At 41.6% G+C, this 27,529-nt stretch overlaps 1 protein-coding gene across 2 annotated transcripts in view; it reads left to right on the forward strand.

Annotated features, from left to right (window-relative positions):
• LOC105562352 (breast cancer anti-estrogen resistance protein 1) overlaps positions 1–27,529 on the forward strand; it is an 88,187-nt gene that overhangs the window by 46,783 nt on the left and 13,875 nt on the right. The window contains exons 2-3 of one of the 2 annotated variants that reach the window (XM_012013131.1): positions 10,801–10,950; positions 14,762–14,911. In XM_012013131.1, coding sequence (XP_011868521.1) covers positions 10,801–10,950; positions 14,762–14,911 — 300 coding nt within the window. The remainder of the gene's footprint in view (positions 1–10,800; positions 10,951–14,761; positions 14,912–27,529) is intronic. The other variant, XM_012013132.1, reaches the window with a different exon arrangement.

Below are 27,529 nucleotides of genomic sequence, written 5' to 3' on the forward strand. Positions count from 1 at the left end.
GAAACAGACAGTTTTAAGTGCAAAAGGTGCGAAAGTGTAGAATCACTCCAGCATCCCCTTAAAGCGCGAACATATGATTACGAAGACCATTTTTCCGTGCCCCGTATTCGAATGACACTACATTGGTCCGACAGCTGTCTTCTCGAATTAATACAGCCGCGATCTGAAAAAGCGACGGCGACTTCCTACCGATCGAACATTTGTGAGTGCAACTGTGGGCAGGATTTCCCAAACGCGAGATACCTGATCGGTCCATAAATTTATGCGTGCCTCTAAAGAAAATCTTGATGTAAGAAAATACATATTCAGCTACATTTATTTGTTAACAACAATTCGCCACTTTATTTGATTGGTGATATTTTCAATTGGTTTTGAATTATCATAGACGAACCTATCGATTCTCTGACTATTCATTAGTACTCATTGAGTTAAATTTGACAGTGTATGACGACATAATTTAGTTAATTGTAATTTTATCTTTTACGTTATTTCTTAGAATTAAACAATTACACTGTACACAGTAAAGGAATAAAGTATGTGGCGCAGATTTAGCAGCCTGAAGCACATTGTGCTCACTGAACCGATAACGTTGACTATCTTTTTGCAAAAGTCATTTTAATTGTTCTAATATTAGTCGTAATAATACCGCCAATTTTTTAATGCGCATGATATTATGGTGATTTAGTCATGTTTTTCATATTTTTAAAATTATAGAATGTTGAATGTAAAAATTACAAAGAACTATAGCAGCAAAACACAACAAGGAAAGGCTATCAAGGAATCCATCTAGTAAATCTATGTCGTTTTTTAAGCAAATCTCCAGATCACGAGAACCTTTAAAAGAGAAAATTCTTCCATACTATATTAAAGTCTTAAAATCTCTAAGCATGATCACACATTTAATAAAAATTGATATTCCACTTTTCAATATCGTTCGGCTTTTTAGCTACATTTAATGATAAACATTCCTTCCTCATCTATCAGTATTCAACTGTCGTGCGAATTATGAAACCGGTTTTACTAATATTGTAAGTGTATTACTTAATTTAGGAAACCATTTCTAAAAATAAATATTTAAAACTTATCAATATTATTAATTATAGAAGGTGTATGAAGTATCTTTGAAATTCACAAAACAAATAATAAGAATAAAGAACCACGACGTTCAAATTTTCAAAAATCTAAGTTAAAATAAAATGATATGTTTAACATTTTTATAGTATTATTATAACTAATGTTAGAAAGACGATGATACGACTTTTGCAAAAAGATAGTCAACGTCATTGATTCAGTGGAAACGAGCCGCTAACCTGTACCGCAAACCCACTCCCCCTCTAAATCTATATACAATACCTTAAATGTAATTGTATTTGTATGAATGTTTTTCTTTTTCTTTCTTTTTTCTTTTTCTTTCTTTCTTATTTAGGATTGCACTGATCGGCCAACCTCCCAAACATATTTAACCCACTATGTCCACCCAATTACGGCGTTGAACGGTAGAGAGTAAACATGCATGCCGGTCATAGAGACCTATGGAGGATCATATATATTAGTTTTATAAGATAGAAGGGATTTTTCGTTCGAGGCGGCCACATTGGAGGAGTGACGAAGAAAAGCAGCGGACACAGGTTGCGTTTTCCTGACCAATATCAGACTATGTGGCGACAGCATCTCAACTAAGATCAGAAATAACAATCAACGCGTTCTTATGAAGACACTGCAATGAGTACAAGCGCTATCGAGAAAGTCAATGCTACTAAACTTAGTAATAAAGTTTTCTGTTGTAGTATCAGTTAACACTTGAAAGTAAACGTTTCAGATATAATACTGGGTCCTAAATACATGTCTCAACTCATGCATGGATCAAGAACATATATACATATATATATATGTAGCAAGATACCCTCGGCGATTATTATTTCTGAAAAACTCATCGGACCACGGGTGGATTTGAACTCGGATTTTTTTGTTCATTTGCTTACTAAGCAGCGCACTTTTCTGAGCGCCACGCTCGCCACTCACTACATATATATAAATCTTACATTTATTTATACCGACTCTTGTATAGTTAAAAGCATGCCTTCGGCGTCGTTGCCCCTCTAAGATAAGAATATCCGCACTCTTATTATCACTTTATTTTCGCACACAAATATAACTTTGGTTGATTTCTTCGTAGAGAAAATTGAATATTTAGAAACTTCAGATTATTTAAAGTTGAGTGAAATTTTGGTGTAAATTTTTGTTGCCTTAGTTTTGTTACGCAGTGTATATCATGAATTTTCCCAGATTAAGCTATTTAAAAAATTTTCTGTTCAAAGGCAGTTGAAATATGTCAAGTAGGCTCGAAAAATATTTACCCTTCTCTCATATCTATTGTGGAAATTATTCTGTAATCTCCATACATGAATGTAGCGAGAAGCCTTTTAGCGCGATTCCGCTTTCCGCGGCTGTCCGATACACGTAGATCATCCAGAGATATCTAAAAATCGTAATGCACATCCATTAAACGTGTCTTTAAAAAGTTGCGAACGTCTGTACACGATGATTAACTTGATATTTAAACGAGAGTTTTTTTTACGCCCGCAATAAGAACTTTAAACTACGACCATCTGATTACGACAACCAGTTTTCCGTGCCCCATATTTGAATTGCACTATATTGGTTCGACAGCTGGCTTTTTGAATTAATACAGCCGCAATCTGAGAAAGCAACGGCGACTTCCTACTGATCGAACATTTGTAAGTGCAACTATAGACAGGATTTCCCTAACACGAGATATCTGACCATAAACTTATGCGAGCCTTTAAAGACAATCGTGATGTAAGAAACTAAATTAACGTATTTAGCTACTTTTATTTATTAACAACTCGCCACTTGATTCGATCGGTGATGTTTCCTATTCCGTTGGTAATGTTTTAAATGATCATAGACGTACCTATTGATTTAAGCGGCTATTCATTAGTACTCGTTGAGTTAAATTTAACAAAAATTTGACAGTATATGACGACATAATTTAGTTAATTGTAATTTTATCTTTTTCGTTATTTCTTAGAATTAAACAGTTACACTCTACACAGTAGATGAATAAACTACGTGGCGCAGATTTAGCAGCCTGAAGCACGTTGTGCTCACTGAACCGATAACGTTGACTATCGTTTTGCAAAAGTTATTTTAATTGTTCTAATATTAGTCGTAATAATACCATAAAATTTTTAATGCGCATGATATTATTTTGATTTAGTCATGTTTTTCATATTTCATGAAATTATACATTGTGGAATGTAAAAATTGGAAATAACTATAGCTGCAAAAGGCAACGAGGAAAGGATGTTAACGAATCCATCTAGTAAATCTGCGCCGTTTTTTAAGCGAATCTTCAAATCACGAGAACCTTTAATAGAGAAAATTCTTCCATATTATATTCAAGTCTTAAAACCTTTAAAAATGTTCACGCATTTAATAAAAATTAATATTCCAATTTTCAATATCGTTCGGATTTTTAGCTACATTTAATGATAAACATTCCTTCCTCATCTATCAGTGTTCACCTGCGGCGCGAATTATGAAACCAGTTTTACTAATAAGTGTATAACTTAATATAAGAAAACATTTCTAAGAATAAATATTTGAAACTTGTCAATATTAATAATTATAGAGGGTGTATGAAGTATCTTTGAAATCCACAAAATAAATTATAAGAATTATGAACAACGACATTCAAATTTTCAAAAATCTAACTGAATTAAAATAAAATTATATGTATCAAAAATTTTACGAAAGTATCGCAACTAATGTTAGAAAAACGAAGATACGAATTTTGCAAAAAGATAGTCAACGTCATTGATTCAGTGAGGCCGAGCCTCAAGCCGAACCTGTACCGCAACTCACTCCTCCTTTAAATCTATGGTAAGTAACTGATATGACTTAGAATTGATATGTAGTTGTCGCTTACTTTTTATTTTATGTTGTTTGTTGGGCACATGTCCGTTTGGCACATGTCCCACCCCATATGGGTTAAACCCAGTATGTCAACCCAATTACGGTGTTGAACATAATGAGTAAATATGTCGGTCAAAGAGACCTTTTGATGACTGTTTGATGATGAACGATGATGAACGATTATAATTATATTATCTCAGCCAATTTTGATACTACAATAAATTAATTAATAATATATTATTTACAATTCTACATCGGAGAAATGCTGAGACTAGTTGCGCATACAGGTTACGAGCTTCCTGACCAATATCAGACTGTGTGGCGTAAGCATCGGTGATCATCATCTCCGAAAAACCCAGCGGTGTCCGTGGTTGGATTTGAACTTGGATCGTTTTCTTCATTTGCTTACTGAGCAGCGCACATTTCTGTGCGCCACGCTCGCCACACATCATGTTTATATATAAATCTCACATTTATTTATACCGAATCCGTTGTTCTTTAAAAAGCACGCCTTTGACGTCATTGCCCCTCTAAGATAGAAAGTACCCGTACTCTTATGATCACTTTGTTATTATCGCACACAAGTGTGCGACTTTGGTTAATTCCTTCGTAGAGAAAAATGGAATATTTAGAAACGTTGTATAGATATTTATCCTTCTCTCATATCTATTGTGGAAATCATTTTGTACTCTCCATACACGAATATAGTGTCGCCTTTTAACGCTACTCCGCTTTACGCGGCACTCCGATGCACGCGAGTCATCCAGCTCGTGGCATGCACGCATGAACGGGGTTGGTGTCTCTGCTGCGCGTACAAATCGCCGCCGCTATTTTCACACTAACGCGATGCGACACGGGCGCCTTCGCGTGCACACGCACGCCCATTGACATCGAGTCGTGCGCGATCGTGCGTGCGTGCGTGCGTGCGTGGGCGACGAGTGCGTCTGGCGTGGCGTAATTGTCGTACACGGACGCACGCACGTTCCTCATTAATCAATCGTTTCCGTCGGTGAGGGAACCCTAAGAGAAAGACCGCCCGCCGCCGGTTTAATTTAACCGCCCCACGTGCAGCCTTTCATTTTCCGGGGGTCCGAAAACTGCGCCGACTCGCTCGTTCCTCACGCACGCATGGATTGCCTCGTAATTACACGCGATGACGTCCCGACCGAAAAACTTTCTCGTTTTTCCCTGCGGACATTTGACGGAAACGAATCTTTTCTGCGATGCGGCAGGCCAGATAAGATTTGACGTTGCCTGGATTTGCCGGAAAAATCTAAAACAATGATAAACGCGACAATAGGCAACGCATGTTTTCGCAGAACTTTGATCCGACTAGCACAAGTGCAATCTTGAAAGAGAAACTTTTTCGAAAATATATTTGTTTGAATCCGTTTTGATATCTCGATCGTATCAACGATCACCAGAAAACTCTGTAACGAAGTACACCCTTCTCTATCGTTCTTCCTCGTAAGCTTGGATAAGAATTGTTCGGAGTTCATGTAAGTAGATATCACTCGAGCTCAAAACATCGGAGTTGACACACGCGTGCCTCCCCGTGTTTCATTTACACGTGATTAACTAAATCGTATTATTCGCGCTGTGCGCACTGCGACGAAACGTTAACCCGGGCATTACACGCGAGTAACACTTATAGACCCTTCATAGTACGTGCCGCCGCTTATAAGCTACTTGTAATTGGATTACGGACTTACAGAACTTTCAGTACACTCCGACGCAAAAACGCTATCCTGCGTTTTATATGATATGACAATCGTAGCAGTAGTTTAAAGGAATTCTTTAGTAACGTATAAATACGCTCGTATTCCAAATTTTATTTGAAAACGCTACGACAAATGTTACCATAAGTTGCAACAATTTTGGTAACTCGTGTGGCCGATCCTAATACTATAAGAACGAGACAGAGTTGGACGGTGTTCGAATGTCAAGTTATAAATTTAAGGGACGGTTTTTCCAACCTCTTGGAGAGCTAACTGTTAGTTAAATTATATGTCTGTCTTTATCTAATTTGAAGGAAAAACAAAGACATATGATTTAACTATTAGTTAACTTACCAAGAGGTGAGAACAATCAGCCCTAAGCAGATTAATTTCTCAGGGACGATAACATCGGAGGCGAATCCGGTATGTTATTCTGATAGGTAATTCTAAAAATGCATCATAAATATTTCTCGTTACAGTAGCATTTACCGTTTTGTTACACGTGTTTGCGAGACGGCAATTAATTGTAATAACGTTCGGGGCATTTGTGTGCAATCGGCGAACACATCAACGCATTGTCGGCGAACTTACAATAACAGCAATGCCGGCAGTAAAAAAAAAACCCCAGAGCCACGTAACCGTAACGATACCTCATCTCCTCCTGGAACGGCACGTGTCTACAAAGCGATTTTGACCCTACGCAAAACTTGCTCCGTTGGACGTGGTATTTCTATAGGGCTACTTATGTACCTACGATGCACGTGCCCGAATCGTATGCGGGGCGATGTGGGCCGGTGAATACTTCCAATTTAAATTTCAAAATGGATTGTTATCAAAAACTGTATCAAAAAGTTCGGTGTGCCGTCCGATTAATGCCCTTCCGGCCCTTTTTACGCTTCCTATATAATCGTTCAAACAGAGCAATACACTTGTCGAACTCAAAGAATGCGAAATTTAATACCGCTTGACTTTATAAATTTGTAGATCTTTTTAATCTCTACATTATTTTTATAACTTGTTTCATAATTTAAATGAATGTATCTTTATGTGCACGCTCATTCGGTGTCTTTAAATGGTTAGTTTAAAGTTCTTTCGGCGATAAATGTACATTTGTGTGTAGAATCTATCGTAACTCGATCCAATTTCGATCCCGCGTCAGCTCGGTTCCTTCCAATCGAATAGACGTGATTATTCTTATCGATGGGATTATGCAAAGGAGCTAACGCGAACGGCGAAGCGTGCCTCTCCCTCGATAAAACGGCTTGATGAATCGAGTTAGTCGCGCGTGAATCATTGAGCGATCACTTTTAAGCCTCGGGTTTCGAGCAGTTAAATGGAGGACTCGGGGAAAGAAATGCGTAACGCGGAAACAATTGCATTTTCCGCGACGCATTCGAAATTAACTTTGTTACGTGTGAACGTAAAGAACTATTTGACCCAACCTCGTTGGGATGTTCTTTCTCTTGATTCAACAATAACAAACGCAGATGCTCTTTTTTACCCCGAACAATAGGAGGGCTGCGTAAATACAGCCTCCGGTAACACGGGCTCACCCTTTTCGACCAGCATTTTGTGCGCAGCTACCAACGCACGCTTTTGACTTCAGTCTGCATGGTCAAAATCAGATTTTAAATGTCCAGTGTCAGCGAGTTTAAAATTCGGTTAATATTAGCACGTTTGATTATGATATTTTACACCAATGAAGTAATTACATGTCAAAGGTGTCGATCAAATTAGAGTTTTTCCCTTAGTTGCAATTTCATAGAAACTTTAGTTTTAAATCTTGTGAGTTATTTGGTGTACTTAAAAAATTTGAGATGCAATCCTGTAAAGTGTAAATTATTTCATTATAATGTAATGAAATGTACTTAAAAAAAGTATATTACACGTTTTTCATTATATTTTAATATCAAATTCTATCAAGATGTGTAAAGTATTTTCTTCTTTAAAATGTATTTTATATATAAAGTCTGTTTTCTACAATCGAGAACAGCGTATACCATCCAGTCATATGTTATTAATTTCAAACAAATTAATACTCTCGAGTAGTTTACGAAAAAACATTGTTCCACAAAATTTTTATTTCGCACGCTGTCTCAATATTTGAGCGCTTCGGCGCAATGCCTGGAGAAACTTGTCAGTGCAAAGGTCGTAAGTGCATGTACCTGCGCGTCTGACTTAATGTTCGGGACAGACGAGCGTCCTTTTATGGCAACGAGTCCTTTCACGAACTGCATTCTTGACGGGCTTTCCATCGCGTTCACCGCGTACAACCTGATGCTTCCAAAAATAAGATCGATACAGATATTCGATTCACATACAATGAACTTGAAATATCAACACAGAATAGAGATAGAGATGAAAGATACAGGCTTCATATATACACTGATAAATACGTAGATAGGATAAGCTTATCCCTCCGATTGGAACGAAAGGTATAGACTAGCATATCTATCATCTAAGAAAAATCGTTTTCGAAAGGTAAGCTGGAGAAAAAATTATTAAAATACTCAGGCGAAATGAATAATTATTAAATAAATAACATTGGCTTATATGATAAAACTCGAACGATAAAAGGGACTCGAAACCAAGACAGGGTTGTGGTGTTAACAAAACTTTTATAATTAAATTAGACAATATAGCCGTTTTGGTCCTAACTGGACCATCTTCGGTATATAAAAAAGATATAAATTAACGCATAAAAGGTAACGGTATATAAATAATTACACAGTCCGTGAGATAAAATTTAAAAAGCTACTGAAACGATTGTACTAATTATTTTTAAAAAATTTTAGAAATTTATTTTAATAAGAAATGTCTTCTTCTTTAAACTTTTATTCGTTTAAGGACGACGTGGTTCGTTAAAAACTGCTAACTTCTGTTAATATTGAAAGAGATTTAATTTAGGATGCATTAAGAGACATCTCGCATTGCAAATTGAGAAAGTTTCTATTTACAGCTCTGCTATATTTCGCATATTTGCTAGATTGTATTTTATATAAAGGTTGTCTGAATTATAAATGTGTAGGAAAACCGCGCGTGATCTTGAACATCGGTCTGTATATTATCGTGAATATCATGCCTCGTCGAGATACCTCTGATAATTGCGAGACAAGAAAGTATAAACACTCGATCCGATAATATTGAACTGTAACGTTTCGAAATAACGAACGATCCGGACAGAGAGTTGATAGCGAGTAAGCATCAGGCTGCGAATTTGCTTGGCCACCGGGATCCGTATCGGACTAAATACATATGTAAACTTGTATTATTACAATGCGTCATTAAATGAAACCAGATGTACACGGAGAGTAACGTTTTGCATTGTAATGAGATACTATTCATTTGTAATGTCGGAGTAAAATGCTTTAGTCGCGCCGATTGAAGCGACTCCACGTTAAGGCCTGTGTCCACGATGCTAGAACTTGGTACTAGTTTGAAGAAATGTGCGGCCAGTCAACTTGCAGCTATTCCATAAAAGCTGCAAGTTGATCGGCTACGCATTTCTCGGAACTTGGATCAAGCTCCATAGCATCGTGAACACAGGCCTTTAAAGAGCGACGGGAGAAAAGGGGGACGGGAATAGAACGTGTCACGCACAAAATGGAATTTCATAATGCAACTGAAGCATCGCTAATCTACCAGAACTGTAACGGATCGTGGCAAAAGAAAAAAGTTACGTCTGCGCTCGCTCGGAAAAGCAGTTATAATTCAGCTTCATTAACATATACATTATTTGAGGTGTACTTGTCCGCGCGCGCACTTGCCCCGTTTAATTCCCGGTTAATTATTCCCGTCTTGCTCCGGTAAAATTGGTTATCAAAGCAGGACCGTTAATGGAAACGGAATAGGAATGAATCTCGCAATGAATGAATTATTCGATCGATTTATTATTGGCGTGCGAAATTTTCTTTTAGTATCTCGCTCAAAAACGTCAACCTCTGTCTCCTTCTGCCCTCATCACGGTCATTATTAAATTAATATTCTTTTTTCCAACTTTCTCCCCCTCTAAATATTTCCCTCTTTTATCCGCTACGTTTAATCAATTACATAGACAACTTCCTTTCCCATGGAATTCCTCCCCGAAATACACGAGCGCGTCTCCCTTTCGCTTAAACGCACCGCGTTCAGAACGAATTATCACCGCCGCGAGAGCTCGATTTTCCGCACGGTCTTCATGGAAGTGCAGGCAATTACATTTAATAGAAGCACCCGCGCTAATGATCGTAGCGACGCGTTAATTCCGTGGCGACGTCGTCCGCGCCGGAACTCTGCCGAAGATCGCCTATGACATCATCGTTCGCGATGGAGCGAGCGGACAAGAGAAAAGCTCAAAGAGATACGGGAAGACGAGAGAGAGAGAGAGTATGTGTGTGTGTGTGTGTATGACACCGCGTTGTTCAAGGCGCTTCAATTGAACTCGCTTGAGAGCGAGAGGACGGACAGATCTCGTCGGACAGCTTCCTCGTAAAACGCATCTATCGCGCGCTGCACCTCGGGGACGGGATCGCCGTTTAAGTGATCGTTACTTTTCTCGGCGAACACAACGGCGGGACAGACGTTGATCTCGAAATAGACGCGACAGATGGACGAGAGATGGGGAGGGGGGAGAGGCGGGATGTGGTGCTAGGATTTTATGAATTTAAATTGGCCAAAGGGCGCACTGTGTGTGTGCTGCGGACTGCTGCCGCTGCCGCTGCCATTGCGTGCCCAATTGGCGAGCGCGTGGAAACCACCGGCTCGTTGACTTTTCGAATGAAACCAATTGCTCCTGCGGCACCGATACGACGACGTGCCATCTGCCCGCAATACGGTATCGCACATCCGCCGCTGCCGCCGTCGAAAGTGTCGAGTCAGAGACACACGCGCGTCCACGGGCGAAATTCGTTCGCCGCGGGCGCCGAAGCAGAGACGTTCCCGCGCGAATCGATCTCTCGGCGAAGCTGTCGCGCGCGGTTTTGCACAGACGAGGCACCGGCAACATTAACAAAGAGCGTATCGATTTATCGGCAATTAATAATGAGAGACTGGTGTCGCGTTTTACTCCGCTCGACGCTCGTCCCTTCCGCCAATCTTCCCCCCATTGTTGCGTTCCGTTAGTACTTTTGTCCGCTCACTGTTTTCTTTTTGCGTTCTTTTGCAGCAGAAATGCGTGAAAGCGCGAGCTCTGTACGACAATATCGCCGAGGCGCCGGACGAGCTGGCTTTTCGAAAAGGCGACGTCCTCACCGTACTGGAGCAGAACACCGCTGGTCTTGAGGGATGGTGGTTGTGCGCTCTGCGAGGCCGACAGGTAGTTATTTTAAAAGACGTTCGAATTTGTGTCTGCGGATTTTTCTCAAGTAAAACTCTCGGGAGGGCTCGGGACCCTTTTGCAAAATTACATCGTACAGCGTGGGAAATTCCTATACACTGCAGGGTGTTCGCAAAAGGACACCCCTGAATAACTCCGAAAATACGCGAGATAGAAAAAAAAGTTTCAGACAAGAGTTGCAGTATTTCAAACGACGCGTTACGCAGTAATACCAGCATGACCTGGAAGAGCTCTGTCACGTGAAGATCACCTTGATACTTTTTAATACAAACTCTCATTTTTTCATTGCACATTCTTGTAGCTTGCGTCGAAAGCTTTTCAAAGCACTGTAAATATTTAATTATATTAAGAATGTTAAAAAAACGCAGCCGATTATCACGGTCGGATTTACACCTCCTTTGTATTTTAGGCACGTGTAAATACAAAAGAAGTATCGAAATTCTAGATCCGATTACGATCCAATTACATCATCCGCTAATCGAAAACGGGTATTAGGCGAACGTGTAATATACATGGAACCTCCGCGCGTTTCGGGATTTCGCTCGCGTCTCCATTAGCCGCGTCTCTCCTCGTTCTATTACGTTCTAATGGAGTTTATCCGTCGTATTAACGAAGAACACGCGTCGGATACTTCCACATATGTCCTTCGTATTATCTGTGCGCGTCTCTGTAATGCATAAGGCATAAGACCGGATCCAGAACGAAGCTGTCTGCCTCTCTTTCTCCTCCTCTCCCGAGAGAGGCGTAACTTATCGCGAAAATAGGACGCTCGGCCGCGACGATCTAGCATCGCGATCTCCGCCGTCGGGCCGATGCCAGACGTGACTGCGCACAAACGTGATTACCGGTTATTAAGAATCGCCAATGCGCACGGCTAGAAAGGTAGAAACGAGGGAACGAGAGACAGAAGAAATTTCTCCGAAATCACACGTAATGGAATTAACGAGGTCCCCGTCGATTCAATGCAGGCGTGCGTAACCCGCTAGAGAATTTTGTCATTAACCCAAAATACCCAATCGTGTTAAGTAACAAAGGCCCAATATTACTTCTGTCTGTGCCAATTAGATTCAATAATTGCTCCATTCCGCTTTCATTTCACAATTTCCTGTCTCGCCTGTGTGACTTCTCGGCTTGTTGAAAGTCATCAAGGTGCAGAATATATTTTTGTAAATATTACAATTTTAACATAGGTCCTTTAAGATATAAAATCAATTAGAAATTAAAGAGGCCGTTTAGGACCGGGCATAGGTGTAAGTAGCCAGTTAAATTAAATTTCTATATAATAAAATAAATATGAATTCACCTAAATAATTTAATTTAACTGGCTACTTACACCTATGCCCGGTCCTAAACGGCCTCTTTAATTTCTAATTGATTTTATATTTTTGTAATTTTTAAAAAATGAATTTCTCACTCTTATCGTACCGCACGGAGAGACCGATGTGGTTACCACGTGTCTAATTAGGGTTTGCCCAACAAAATAGTAATATTTGGGACAGCTATGCCTGTGGTTGTCCAATGCCCACATTGGTATGATAAGTAGTGGAGGCAACTATTATGCGTTTTGTGCAGCAAGCTCAGTGAATGTTGCAACACAAAACAATGTAGATGCCCCCACTGTTTGTACGGCAACATTTTAATTTTAGTTACTTTTGTCTCGGCCGGTCTTTCCGCGCACGTGTCCGTTTATCCGGAATAATATGCACTCCGTTGTGCAAAGTATCTTTCATGTTATTATCCCGAGCTCTTAATATTTCGTTCCCTTAATTCTCCACCTCATTTCCCTCCTCGCGATGCTCATTCAAAAAGCGAATTTACCTTTAGCGGCAACAAACCTGTCGTCGGCTTCTACGTACAAGTACCTCGCGTGCACGAGACTGCAGCTTATGCACATCTGTATAATGCATAAGAGCCGATGCACCAGAGCGACCCCGGAGGTTTCTCTAGGTATGACGAGGCAACGTTATTATCGCGGAAATGGGACTAACGATCGTGCATTGCAATTACCTTCGATGTAGCAGCAGTCTCAGATGTCTGCGATACCGGCCGTCATAAATAGTTTTGCGTTACTAACTGGATACTCTGGAAAATAGAAAGACACGCGTAAAAGCGGCAATCCGCATGGAAAAGCAATGTAGCTGCCGTAGCTAAAAGCTGCACGTGGCAAACTAAACTTCAGTTGTAAAATATGGACAGCTAAATATTTTGCTACTGTGCCTTATTGTACTAGGTGCGTCAGCAATCCGTTTGCTGTGCTCCAGAAATTTATAGTTGGGGCGGCAAAATATTTTTAGCAAGTCATGATTAGCTACGGTAGCGAGCATTGTTTCTTCAGTGCGCGATAAGGAAAAGACTCGCAACTGTCTTTAAAGTAAAAAAAAACGGCGGACTGACTATCAAACGCTTTGCAATCGTTAATTCAATTTGAAGCTGGCTAATTGATTCATTCGCGGTGAATGTTTTGAAAATTACGCGAGGTTATCTTCGACGTGGCGTAGCTCCTCGCTGCGCTCGTCGATCTTGCCGAGCCACTTTTCCTGAAATAAATTTTGTTTGCCAAAAACACTCGGCTTGTCGTCGCCTATCACCGACAAACGATCCGTTTCGATATGTGTGTGCGGCGGTAATTGAGAGTAAAGGCAATGTGACGTGGGTAGAGGATGATTGGATGATACGGTCCCCTGGTCTTTATTGGAAACCGGCAACTTGTGACGTCGTCGGGATCGACTACTGCTAGAGGTATCGGTGGAATCAGCGGTTTGCGGGTCTACGGATATTTCCGCGACGTATCGGTGGATTCGAGTTGCCGAGCCCTTATCCTTTTTTAGCGAGAAATTCGCCACTCAATCGTGAAAGCTTAAACTCAGAATTAAACTTGATTCTATCAATATCATTTCAGTATCAACGCGTCTGCATTGATTGCATTTGATGGAAATGTCGCGAAGACCAATAATGCTCAATTGTGAAGAGATCGAGAGAAATTCGCTTTGCGGTATTACGAATTACGGCGGAATAAAAAAAATAGATAATGTATTAGACTCGCAGAGACTCGTTCCATACCTCTCGCAAATTTCCTCGCGTCCCCCCCTCCCCCCGCTGAAAACTTTATCGGAAATCTGAGGTCTCGACGAGCATTACTAAACCCGAGGATCTTAACGTGTTGGCAACGTTCAAGTGCCATTCCGCCGAAAACCCGTGCCCCAAGATATTTACGAGTTACAACTTCGTAGCACACGAGATAAACGAATGAGTTACGCGGCATGCATCACTCGGTGGCAACGCTCGTTCCTCAGGGCACGACGCAACGGAGGGTGTAACGTTTATTTTCGTCTCGATCTCACGAAATTACACAAACCCGCGACGCATTCACGGACGCCTAATTGCGGGCCTTCTCTCGCTCCGAGAGTCCTTCGCGGCGCGAGTGGAAAGCTACCGCGCCTTCTTAAAGAAGAAGAGTAGGCGGTTCTCGAAAAAATACAGCGACAAATAAATAAAGATAGGATAAAAAAGTAATAAAAATTCGATTTCATTGGACGTTTGGAAAGTTTATGATTAAAGGACTTCTAATTTTTAATTTAATTAAGAAATTTATTCAGTGAGAAATAAAAAGAATATAAATATGTTGAGTATATAATTGGACAGAGCTACCAGAAATAACAATTATCGATGTATTTGTATCAAGGGATTCTTAACTATGTACTGGCAGGACATGCGCGATTAAAAATTCATTCGTGCGAAGCGTCGGAGTCGAGCTGTTGTTACGTTATTGTGTTTTTTTTTTCTGCCCTAGGGCATCTGTCCAGGAAATCGATTGAGGCTTCTGGTTGGCCAATACGATACGGGGGGTTGTTTGGTCGGCAGCAGGGCCGACCTAACCATAGCAGAGGATGGCATACAGAGACACGGGAAAAGGCGTAGCTGGCACGTACAGCCCAACAGGGTGAGTTATTTGAAACTGTTCTCAAATCGTACATATATTTTGAACGTATACATATATGTATGTACAGACTTATACGTAGACGTTTCACTATTCTATTTCGCATGTCTATTTCTATTTTTAAAGCGCTGGTGGATGTAGATCTATAGCTGCCTGCGATACTTTGTATTACTGAGTTAGTCTTTGTCTGCGAAAAGATATTTATTATTGTTCGATCTTACAATTAGAGTAAGCTAGAACTTGAGGTAAATTAAAACTATATCAAAAGCAATCTTGTAATACACATAAAAGATGTACGAATAATTGCAATACTGATTTAATTAATTATCAGAGATACGAGGAAGAGTTAAAGATATGTTTTATATATACCGTAAATACTGAAAAACGTAATGCACATCCATTAAACGTGTCTTCAAAAAATCGTTAACATCTGTATACGATAATTAACATTATATTGAAACGTGAGTTTTTCTAGGCCCGCAATGAGAACTTTAAAGCGCGAACATATGATTACGACGACCATTTTTCCGTGCCCCGTATTCGAATGACACTACATTAGCCCGACAGCAGGCTTCTCGAATTAATACAGCCGCGATCTGAAAAAGCGACGGCGACTTCCTACCGATCGAACATTTCTAAGTGCAACCATGGACAGGGTATCTCAAACGCGAGATGTCTGATCGGCCCATAAACTTATCCGTGCCTTTTCAAAAATTTTCAAAAATATAACTAAATTAAAATAAAATCATATGTATTAAAAATTTTACGGTATTATTACAACTAATGTTAGAAAAACGAAGATACGACTGCAAAAAGATAGTCAACGTCATTGATTCAGTGAGGACGAGCCTCAAGCCGAACCTGTACCGCAACTCACTCCTCCCTTAAATCTAAGTAAAGTAACTGAAATGTAATTGCAGTCTTTCTTTCTCTCTCTTTTGGTGTTGTTCGTTTTGGTGGCACATGTTCCCACCCCATATTTAACCCACTATGTCAACCCAATTACGGTGTTGAACGTAATGAGTAAATATGTCGGTCAAAGAGACCTTTTAATTGACTAATTTTTGAACGATGTTATAATTAGAATATCCCAGATTATTTTAATACTATGTTACATTGGAGAAATGCTGGAATTAGTTGCGCATACAGGTTACAAGCTTCCTGACCAATATCAGACTGTGTGGCGTAAGCATCTCAACTGAGATCGGAAATAACAATCAACGCGTTCTTATGAAGAAACTGCAATGGGTACAAGCGCTATCGCGCTTGAAAGTCAATGCTAATAATCTGATTAATACAGTTAATACAGACTAATACAGATTAATACAGACTAATACAGTTTTCTGTTTTTGGCATCAGTTAAAACTGGAAAGTAAACGTTTTAGATTTAATACAAGATCCTAAATACATGTCCCAAATCAACCATGCATGGATCAAGTATATACATATATATGTGTGCAGTGGCACTATACCCTCGGTGATCATCATCTCCGAAAAATCCAGCGGTGTCGGTGGTTGGATTTGAACTTGGATCGTTTTCTTCATTTGCTTACTGAGCAGCGCACATTTCTGTGCGCCACGCTCGCCACACATCATGTTTATATATAAATCTCACATTTATTTATACCGAATCCGTTGTTCTTTAAAAAGCACGCCTTTGACGTCATTGCCCCTCTAAGATAGAAAGTACCCGTACTCTTATGATCACTTTGTTATTATCGCACACAAGTGTGCGACTTTGGTTAATTCCTTCGTGGAGAAAAATGGAAATTTACTAACTTTAGATAGATAAATAGGCTCTTCTCTCATATATATTGTGGAAATCATTCTGTAACTTTTATCACGATTTTATTCGTGTCTGTTGCTCTATATAAATTTGCAATATTGATATGCCATTATGGCCCTAGAAAAGTGTATGTAGCTAACGAAAACATGCGAAAAGGAAAATTTGAATCTTTTTAGGGAATAAAATATACTGCATTTTTGTATAATATATATTTTGTATAATTTTATGATATTAATGTCTAATTATATTTTAATGTCAAGTATTAAATATTAATTTTGCATACTTTGGTGGACAACTATAAATCAGATAACTCTATTAAAATATCAAGGAAATCAGTTGTGTGCGCAGCACTTTGTCTCTGACAGTAAATTAATTAGATTAGATATTGTAAATACACTGCGTACGCGCAGAAAGTGACAACTGCAAAACTGCTGATTACGAAAGACACTTTATGCTGTCATGTCTGTGATTGTTTTATTATTTTTTGAATAACGAAATTAAATACTAAAAATTAATTAGTAATTGAACATTGACCAGACTTGTTAAACATTATACATTTTTGTCTCTCAATCCTCCTATGCGATAAAATTAGAAATAAAACACTTTCGATGTTTTAACAGAATGTCAAATATACACATTCAGAAATTATTGATGACTATAAACACACACACACATAGCTGATAGTTTGATTATTGAAAAGATAATCTTGTTTCGAACAATGCGTGTAAGTTCCGTCGAGCGACAAAATTGAAACGAAACGCTTGTTCATTGAGAAATATCGATATCTAAATTATCCCTCTCGTATAGCTGTTTGTTATACAAGCTCCCCTGCATTCTTCACGCGGTGTGTACTGCGCTTTGATTTTTCGCGAATGCAACAGTCAATTCTTTATCAGCACGCCGGAGAGCTAACAAAACCGCAAATATTCGTGTTACCCTCCTGATTTTTCTGTCCGAGCAATTATATCGCTTCGCTGGTTTCGAGGATTGGGATTGGGAGACTCTGTGCCGCGCGGAATTGACAATGACGCTCAGGCGACAGTTCATTGTGCTGCGTTCGTGGGGGCCGACCTTTTACGCCCCCCACATTCGCTGAAACGGGATCTGTCAAAATCAGCTGACTGCCACTTGGTTCGTTCGGCTCCTCGCCGCAGCCATCGCTGCGTATCTGGCTCTGTCGCGGTTTAACATCTGCCACTGACATCGATTCGATTAAATGAATACGAGCACGGTCGATTAGGGCGTTGAGTTTGTCCACTGTACATATAGTGTCGGAGCGAAAGTAATTGCCTTTGTATAAAAAAATTTCGCTTCTCCGTTATTGATATAATACAAACGTGTATCAAGAAATTCCTGAAAATCCATTTCAGTACGTTATAGTAATTTTGTCAATTCTATTAAACAATCGCGCCAGAAAATGCGAGCGATTCCAGGGATTTGTTAAAAATCGAGAATTTGAAAAAGCATTTTATCTCTCAGTCTTTCAATTTATTTTTTAATTGTGACAAATTATTTCAGTCATTCCACTTGTATTATTCTGTATAATGGCCTATGTACCCGTGCAAAATTTTAGTTCTCTTCGATTTAATATGTTTCTTTAATCTAATTTCGATTTAACTTCAAGTTATATTTATTTTTAAATCCTTAGCTACGCAGCTTCACTTTAAATTGATATATTTATAGTTGCGGAATTATTCAGTCGAATTATCTTAATACGTTTGTCTCTGCTTGCCTCGAGACTTGGTCTGGTCTTTCGCAGACAATGTATTTCGGGGTACTAGAGCGCGTCGAAGACGGTCGGCTCCTTGTCGGTGCTGGCAGTTTCTCGAGCTCTTCTTGTTTTCTGGCTGGTCCGCGAGGACTTTTTGCGCCGCGCGATCTTCACGGATGAACATCCGGACACATCTCTGTCGTCGTGGTTTTCTCGTCGCGGTGCAGGCATGTGTGTTTCCACGATAGAAATACGACGCTGTCGCCATCGTCGTCGCAGGGTCAACGTAACGCGAATGTGCTTTCCTCGGCCACGTCACATGGTTGCACTGAAACGCGAATTATTTGCAGGTGACGCGAAAGGTTCGGTTGTCCATGATTCGACTCACTCCAGCATTCCTTTGCGTTTTATTCCTTCTCTTTCCCTATTGCAATTGTGATTTAGAATTGTAATTGTGAAGTTAATGCACAAATCTGCTCGATGTAAAATCTCACGCAAGTAGCGTGCAATTAATCGTATCGTGTCGCAGCAAACTTGAGCTAACAGCTTGTCGAACACGAACGTTTGTCACATCTGCAATTCAAGCGAACGTATCGATAATCGCAAAAGGAATTGCATTCGTATATTTACGATCGGATAACCCCAGAAGGGTGAATTTCCCGGTTCGAAAACAACCGGAGGGGTCTTGGCGAGAGGACGTTGCCGCCCTCCGCGAGTCCACCCCAATCTCCACCCTCCCATCCGTTCCAACAGCGGCATACCGTCGCGTCGCGTCCCAAAGCGATTTACAAGAAGCGCAATCTGCTGAAGATGTCCCGCGGAGGGGGGGGGGGGGCTACCTTTTCTGACGCGAAGGTCCGCGGCTGCCCTTATATGACCGCCGATTCCGGACAATGTCCACTTTCTGACGTCGCCGCACGCTCCTCTCTGTTTCTCTCCTCCTCCGCCGTCTGCCCGATCGCGAATGTGTATGGGAAGACACCCGCGCGCGCGCGCAGTGGGGTCCCATGCAGTCATCCCGGTGGAATGTCTTGGGCGGTTAGGCTCAAAGAAGAGCGGACGCGTTTCATCCCGCGCGCACTGTATACATCCACGTAGCTCTCTTCCTCGGCTCGCGTACCCTCGCACTCCTCTTCCGTCTTTCGTCGACTACTCCCGACTTCCGAGAATAGCTCGTGGTGCACGTTTTTACGTGTTAGAAATCTGCGAGACCGGGCGCTCCTCTCCTGACCGCGGCTCCGAGTCGTTACACGAGGCAACTAGCTATAAATCAGTGGCAAAAAAAATTGAGCTAAAGGACGGAGAGATAAGGACACCAGAGATAAGAAATGGGGAGACGGAGTACGATACACGTATATATATCACATGTTAATTCTGTCCTCCTTTCGGATATGTCTTTTATTTTCAAATATACAGTTCTGAATGTACAATTCTTGTAACTCGAGATGTGTGAGTCTTTTAATAAATTTTAAATTATTAAAAGATTCACGTTATTATTACACATACTGTGACGAATTTACAAACTGCGTCCAGCTTTCATGCAGAATTTACCGAGGGGCAAACCGCTGATCGAACTCATGTGCGCCAATGTCTACTAATGCCCAGTCGGCATTACCTTGTGTTATTATCTTATTTATCTTGTTTTATCTTAGTTTATAATGCTCAAACTAATGTCCAAAATGTCTAGTAATGCCGCAATGCCCTCCGCGGTTTACCCCTCGGAATTTGCCTGAAAAAATATAAACGAATTTTTATCGCTAACGAAACTTTAATTGATACGAAATTCCTCAATGTATTTTATCGAAGCACTTTTCATTCCTCGGAGAAAGATGAATACAATTTCGCGATGCGTTGGTAATTGACTCCCACGCGACTGTGTTTACATAATTCATGTCGAGAAGTTTGCGTTGCTAGTTGTTTATGAAACGAGACATCTCGTAGTATCTGGACAACTATATTCGCCGTCTGCGTCTGCTGCGAGTATTTTGCAGAGACACACACACACACACACGCACCAGGAGAAGCACAAGTGCGTGCAACGTAGGCGAAAGGAGCTTCGCGATGTTAACTAGAATAACCAGATCGTGGTACGTTCGACTACCTCGGTCTGCAGCAGCCAGTGACGTATGAAATACGAATCTGCGAGCAGAAGTGCGACAAGTGCAACTCGTTCGTATTTCCGCGCGGACGGTGAAAGCAGATGCGATTTGGAAATTCTATCCTCAATCTAACTCTGAGCTCCAATCAAATATTTCGCGAGCGTCGAAAGGGTCGTTCGTATATAAATTTTTGATAAAATCGCCGATATACAATTTATTGAGAGAGAACCGCGCGAATCAAGTGCGTGGGGAAAAAAAAACGAATGGTGTAGAATCAAATGGCAAATTCTTCGAGTTAGCAAGCCGTTGGCTCTCCAGGCCTCGTGCCGTGATAGTAAAGGGCTTGAAAAAGCCGCGGATACTTTGCTCTCGCGTTCGTATCGCGAGGATAATTCTGCGCGAGGCGCACCGGATGCGCTCGTCCTGCAGCAGCTGCCTGCCTCCAGGACGTTCCTCTCATACCTCTCGCTTTGAGAGCGCAAATGGTGGCGCGATAACGATACAGCGCGAGGGAGAGCAGAATAATCTCCGCCCGGGGCGCGAATGCTCCTCGAGGCCGCCGTTGGCGACGGCGAGTAGACAAACCGCATCGCTGTTGCACCGGCTGAAAGTGGCATGAAAAGGGTAGGAGGAGGACGAGAAGGAGGAGGTGGCCGGGACAGCGGGTACGAGGCCTGCTCGACGGACACCGAGGAAGATATACTACGCTGAGCCGGGAGTTGGCTGAACGTGGGCCGCCAGGCCTGTCTTTAACGGCCGTTATCAATGAACTGTGAAACTCGCGTGGGATTATCCAGTCGTTCTTGGCGCTCGCGAATTTCTGATCGCGGACACGACCGGTCTGGCGTGATTTTTCCCTTTTCAGTTTTTACGGCATCCGCCGTGAATTAAGGCCGTTTTCGTTCATTACTCCGCGTGGCTCTCGACGCGTTTCTGAAGCACTCGACTTAACGCCGGTCTCGACCACCGTTCATCGTTTTATCTAAAGGGATATCGAGTAATGTAAGTTTGTTCGCAGTTCAAAAGAACTGCTAAACTAGAATATCATCCTTTCGTGCAAAATTGCATACACGCAGTTGAAACATTTGTGTTAAATTTACCGGATGTCACATGTCCCAAAACGGTCCACACAAATTTTTGTGTTAATTTAACGTAATATGGATATGTTAAATAATCACACTAATACTCTGTTAATACTTTAACACAAATGTAAATCTCAAAATAATTTGAAATCAATTTTGTTGAATTTAAAAAATGTAATTGTTACATTTTACAGATGTAATACGTGAAATGACGGTTCGAAAACACTCTCACTTATGTTACATAGAATAAAATCAACGTTTTATTCTGTAAATTTTAACAGATAAATTTTGTTACTAATAAAATAGAACATATGTATTGTGTCAGATCAAAAAATAAGTACACATCGTGTTGTTTTAACATTTCTTTTTAGTTATTTTAATAATTTTACATTTGAGGTCGATTAACACAGGAGCAATATGTTAAATTAGCACATGAATGTGTTGAACATTTAACACAAAAATTTTGACCGGCATTTTTATCTTTTAACAAGAAAATAGAAATTTTCCAACTGCGTACCGTTGGCCTTTGAAATTTGAAGGAAAACTGAGGATGAAAATTGTTAAGACTTACTCCTGCTCGAGAAAATTTAGAGGAAATATACGTACTTTTAAAGAGAAACGCGGCGCGAGACCCAGTGTTTGCAAAGACCCGACTTCGGGAAAACGCGCCCTACTTCGTAATGGCTTCCAGGAAATCGCGCCGAAGTCACGTGTCACCCCCTTCGTTGCGCTTATGAGGCAGCGAGAGGTGCTCGCTCCTGTTAACTTTTTCATTTCTGGAAACGGTCACATGTGGACGAGTTGTCCGGTCCTAGAGGCACTATATTTAGAGAAGTTTCCCCTTTCAAAATTTTTTTCCGAGAAAAAGTTTCTCGAAGAAACACCACGAGCGCGCTCGTTAGACTCGAAGACTCGCCTCTCGAACGATACCTCTCGCCCTCCTTCGTAATGGCCAGCACGGGAAACGCGTCGAAGTCACGCCTCGGCTCTTTATCACATCATGACACGCCTAATTTGTTCTTTCTCATTAACTTTCTCACTAACGACAGGCTATTCCGCTCGATAGTAGCCGCATTGTTTAAAAAAGCAAAAGGCCCGTGCGTTCCTGATAGAGATAAATAATGAATTTCATTTTACTTGGGTCATTGATTAATTGGGGCAGCCGTTTATGCGAGACAAGAGTTTTAAGGGACGAAAACCGATCGAGAACACAACCGGAACTCCGCGCAACTGGGCAATCGCTCGATCGGACCAGAGCGTTCTATTTTGTAATTAATCGGGAATCTGTATACTTTTTTCGTCAGCTCTTTATACGATTGTTACTAGTGTGAGGCACGCGTATCGAATTCAATCCACTGATACAAAGATTTGCCGAAGAGAACACCGCGAGTACACTCGTTAGATTAAAAAAATCCCACCCTCGAGGAGACCCTTTTTTCTGTGTCGTTGAAGAGACATTTCCTCCTGTGATCGCAACTGCTTCTGAAAACACGTCGGAGTCACGCTCTCGTTTCGCTCGCGTCGACCTGGTGGTTTCTCGCCATTCATTTCCAGCTTTCTGAAGGAAAGGGTTTCCCCTCGGCGACGGCAAACAATCCCCCTTTCCTCGCCTGCCCCCGCCACCGGTCAGATTTCCGCTCGCCGCACAATTTCCCTGCCTGATCTTAATTTCCCTCTCACCCACGGGCGAGTTCGTTTCCGTCGACACGTGACCGGGGGCCGCTCGAGAGATCGTCGTTGCATGTCGCTCCTCGCGTGATCCCACCTTCCGTTTACCAGGAAAAGCCTATTTACACTCATTAGGAGGTCCTCGTCGTCGAGCCGACAGCGACTTTATTGTGTCCCGCACTCGGCGATCATTCGCGCCATAAACTAGCGTCATCGATGTAAGAGGATTCTGTAAAGGGGGAGGCTGAGATAAGGGGGCGTCTACAAAGATTCATATTTTTCATAGAAAGAAATGTATGTTTTTTACACGTACATTTCTTGTAAAGAGGAGAACATCGCACGCACGTATGCATCATCTCGTTGATATATAATTTACTACACTGTTTCCAGCCACTAACGCCGCGCTTATCTTCTATCCCCAATTTCAGCTGCGTCCTTTTTTTCGTTCGCCGTCACACGCAGATCGCGCGCCGCGATAGCGCTATACCTCAAAGCAATCTAGGATCCGGAGCGAACTGGGCCCCGACGCCGCGGCGTAGAATCATCCCGTGAATTTATAACGCGGGGTGAAACGAGAAATCCAATTTCATCTCGCGGTGCGCCCGTCGCGGATTAACTGGCGTAAATCACTCGCATCCAGGACGCTTTCGAGTGACTCCGGGCGATCGAAGCAGAAGCCCGCGACTCGTCAGGAGCCGCAACGGTAGCCGCTTCTTCTTGGTCGTCGGGAGACCATCCCGGCCGTTTATTAAAGGGACAATGAGCGATGCTATCTCGCGTAATAAACCGGCGCGCGCGCATACACGCACGCATACACGCACGCACACATACGCGCTATCAGAATCGTAAAAGATCCTGTTATCGTGCGCGATTTATTATCTATCTCTCTCCGATGTGCGCCGCTCTCGTCCGACTAATCGGATAGGGTTATTGATATTTTTATTAGTATAAGTTTCGCGCAGAATCAACGCGCTGCGTCGATAAACGGCGATTCTCTCGACGTGATGCATTCGAGCGATCTAGAAAGCGATCATTCGTATCGTATTTGACTCCGTACACGGAAAGACCGGCTACGGCACAATAACTAAAATTAAAATAACAAGAATAATCTTCAGGGTCGCCAGCAATAATTAACAACTTAAAATTTGATTGACCGTATCCGGCAATTTTTATGTTCAGGACTCGCGCGATCACGCATGCTTACACCGCGAGGGTAACACAAGAAGGAGAGAGATAGCAGAAATGGTTTATATAAAAGAGACTAATGATACAATCAATTTACAAAAAGACACGGAAAATCTTAACGCTATTTATGACCGTATTATCGGCCTAACTTAATTCCGGATGTCATTATTTATTTATTCTTTTGGCTTATTCTTTCGACTTTTACTCATTTATACTTGTTCTCTCGATCTAAGATTTAGTCGGTCATGCTCCGTCATCTCTCTAGCAATGTTCTCGTGTAGCAAGCCTCGACACGGAACTTTCATAGCATGTAAGTCCATCTAGTACTAATCTCAATTTTCTGCATCTTTCTCCTTCTATTAACACGCTCATTTTTAACAATGGATCAGTTTAGTCGACCTTAACTGGCACTTGTTTAATAAATTAAAAATAAAAAGTATAACGTGCGACGTTTCGACCACGGGTTTGTGGGTCTTTATCAAGCACAAATTCTAAAAGGGAACATACCAATAATTGGAGTTACACGCTTGTCACAAATACAAATAAAATTACAAATAAAAATTAAAAATTAAACTAATTGTACAAAAGTAATGTGTAAAATGAGACTCTTTTAGTTTGTGACTATAAAGACAATCAAGAAAATACACGCGAATCCATGTACAATGAGTTTCTCAAGTAATATCTCTAACGATTGCAATTTGTTTGACTGTTGGCTCAATATCTCGGACCTGGTTATATACCTTTATTTATGTAATAACTCTTAAATCTCTTACTTTGTATAGTCAGATCGCTTGAAAAGGGCCAAAACCCACGGTCGCAACGTAGCGAGTCCTAAACCTAAAAATTGCCAGATACGGTCAACCAAATTTGATGTTGTAAAATTAAAATGTTGCCGTATAAACAGTAGGGGCATCTACATTGTTTTGTGCTGCAACGTTCACTAAGTTTGCGGCACAAAACGCATGTAGTTGTCTCCGCTGCTTGTCACACCAATGTGGGTACAGATATAGCCGTCTCAAATATTACTATTTATTGGGGTTGCGCCGACCCCAATTAGACATGTGGTAACCATATCGGTCTCTCCGTGTAGTTAGAAGTTCGCGTTTCCGCATCGTCATAATTGCATAAGCGGAGGAACGTATTTTTTCTAGAGGTAGCGTGACTCAATCTATGTCATAGAATCGATTGTAGGTAGCTTCGATTACCAGTCTCTAATGGTACCGTTTCACTTTTTTGTTTTTTTTTTTTGGTCAAAAGATGACCATCCGGTAGCACGAACGGAAAGTAAGGGTTGAATACCCATCCAGAATTTAGTCTTCAATTTTACAATATTATAAAATACTTTATAAAGGAAGTTTACGGCTGCACGTAGAGATAAAGGCTCGTTGAAACTACGACTAAGGTTGGATTAAATAATGGCTGGCACGGCGCCGACTATTACTGTACATTTTACAACCACCGCTTTCACGCGGCCGCTTTAGACGGCCGCTCATAGACGGCCGTCTCCCTCTCGTACTTTATTATTCCGCGCGCGTTTCCGGACGAAGATGCGTCCGAAGTTTCGTGAGCTTCATGCGAGAACTTCATAAGCGGCAATCTAACGCGATTACGACTGCAACGGCGTTCACGTTCTCGGAAGTGCGCGCGATCTGTTCGGCTTTGGCTGCCGCACACACGAATTTGTTAACCAATGTAAATACGGTCGTTGCCGAAATGCAACGCGATGCCGGTGATACGCCAGGGATTTATGCGACGCGCATGTTCGCGCGTACATTTAGGACGTGGCCGCACAAAGGGCGATATCTGATGACAGTGTGGTAACATTTTACGAGAAATTTCCGAGAATTCAGGATGGACTTCCTCCGTGTGAAATAAACGCGGAGCAGTGGTTTCTGCAGTTGCATTTTCTACTTCGGGCGTCCGTGCAAAAATGAACTGACGCTTTTTTTTTCTCACGCCACGCTCTTTCAAATTCGGAAATGCGAGCGAGGCGCATCGCAAATCCCTCTCGCGGACGTTTCACGGCGACACCTTTCGCGAGATCAGATCGCTCCTTTGATCGTGCCTAAAAATTCTTATCGCGGCCTGAGACAAGCCGAGAGTCCTGCTTCCGCAGAAGGTGGAGAGCCTCCTTCCGCGTCTCCATGGAAACCGTCTTTCTATCTCCCCCAGCCTTCTCTTTCTCCTTCCTTTCCCTTCTATTTCTCCCTTTCTCCCATTCTCTTTTCAGCCCCCTGTCAGGAGCGGATCTATAATTAATGAAACTATAATCGCGTAATTAATAGCAATTTTTTGCGATTATATATTGCATTTCTAATAAACGATTTTATGATTTTCAAATTTTACGGTATTTGGATAATTGTATTCATAGACGGTGCAACGCGCGTGCGTTACAAAGTGTAATCTGCATTTTCAAGATCAAGCGCACAAATTGCACCCACTTGCGGCTTGACGAAGTCATCGTCCGTTTGCTAACGGATTTGTCGATAAGCGGAGGAGACTCAAAGACACGCTGAAAAACTAATAGGTCTCCATTTAGTTTAAAACGGTAAAGATGAGCTGATGAGGCTACGCTTATTTCCTGAAATATTTCTTTTCCGTAATACGACGGAAATTGCTTTCGTAAATTATTTAAACTACGTGGGAACCTGCGTACCCTTCTGCCTAGGGTCTCCAGAATTCTGAATTCGTCACTGTCTCTCATTCGCCCTCTTCTCTCTCTCTCTCCCTCCCCTCCCCCCCCCCCTCTCTCTCTCTCTCGTACACCCTCGTAGCGTAATACGCCTTTCACAGTTAGCGCCGCGACGCCCGGTATCGACCGAGGGTGTATACCTCCCTCTCCAGGCTGTTCTCCATCGCCACCCCACCCCGCTGGTTCCAGTGCACCCTTGCGCTGCACACGAGCGCTCTCAACCTTCCAGTATCCTCCCCCGCGCCTGCACCCAACCCCCTCTCTAGTACTACGCTTCACTACGATAGTACTATTCGATTCATAATAACAAAGAACACACGATAACGTGTACTCGCGAGCGACTTTAATTCACGACGGAGCAGACGGGCGGTTCGACGGCCGCACCGCTCTTTCGTGGA

Source organism: Vollenhovia emeryi, unplaced genomic scaffold, assembly GCF_000949405.1.
Source record: "Vollenhovia emeryi isolate VEMERY1.0 unplaced genomic scaffold, V.emery_V1.0 DF939190.1, whole genome shotgun sequence".
NCBI classification, from domain to species: Eukaryota; Metazoa; Arthropoda; class Insecta; order Hymenoptera; family Formicidae; genus Vollenhovia; species Vollenhovia emeryi.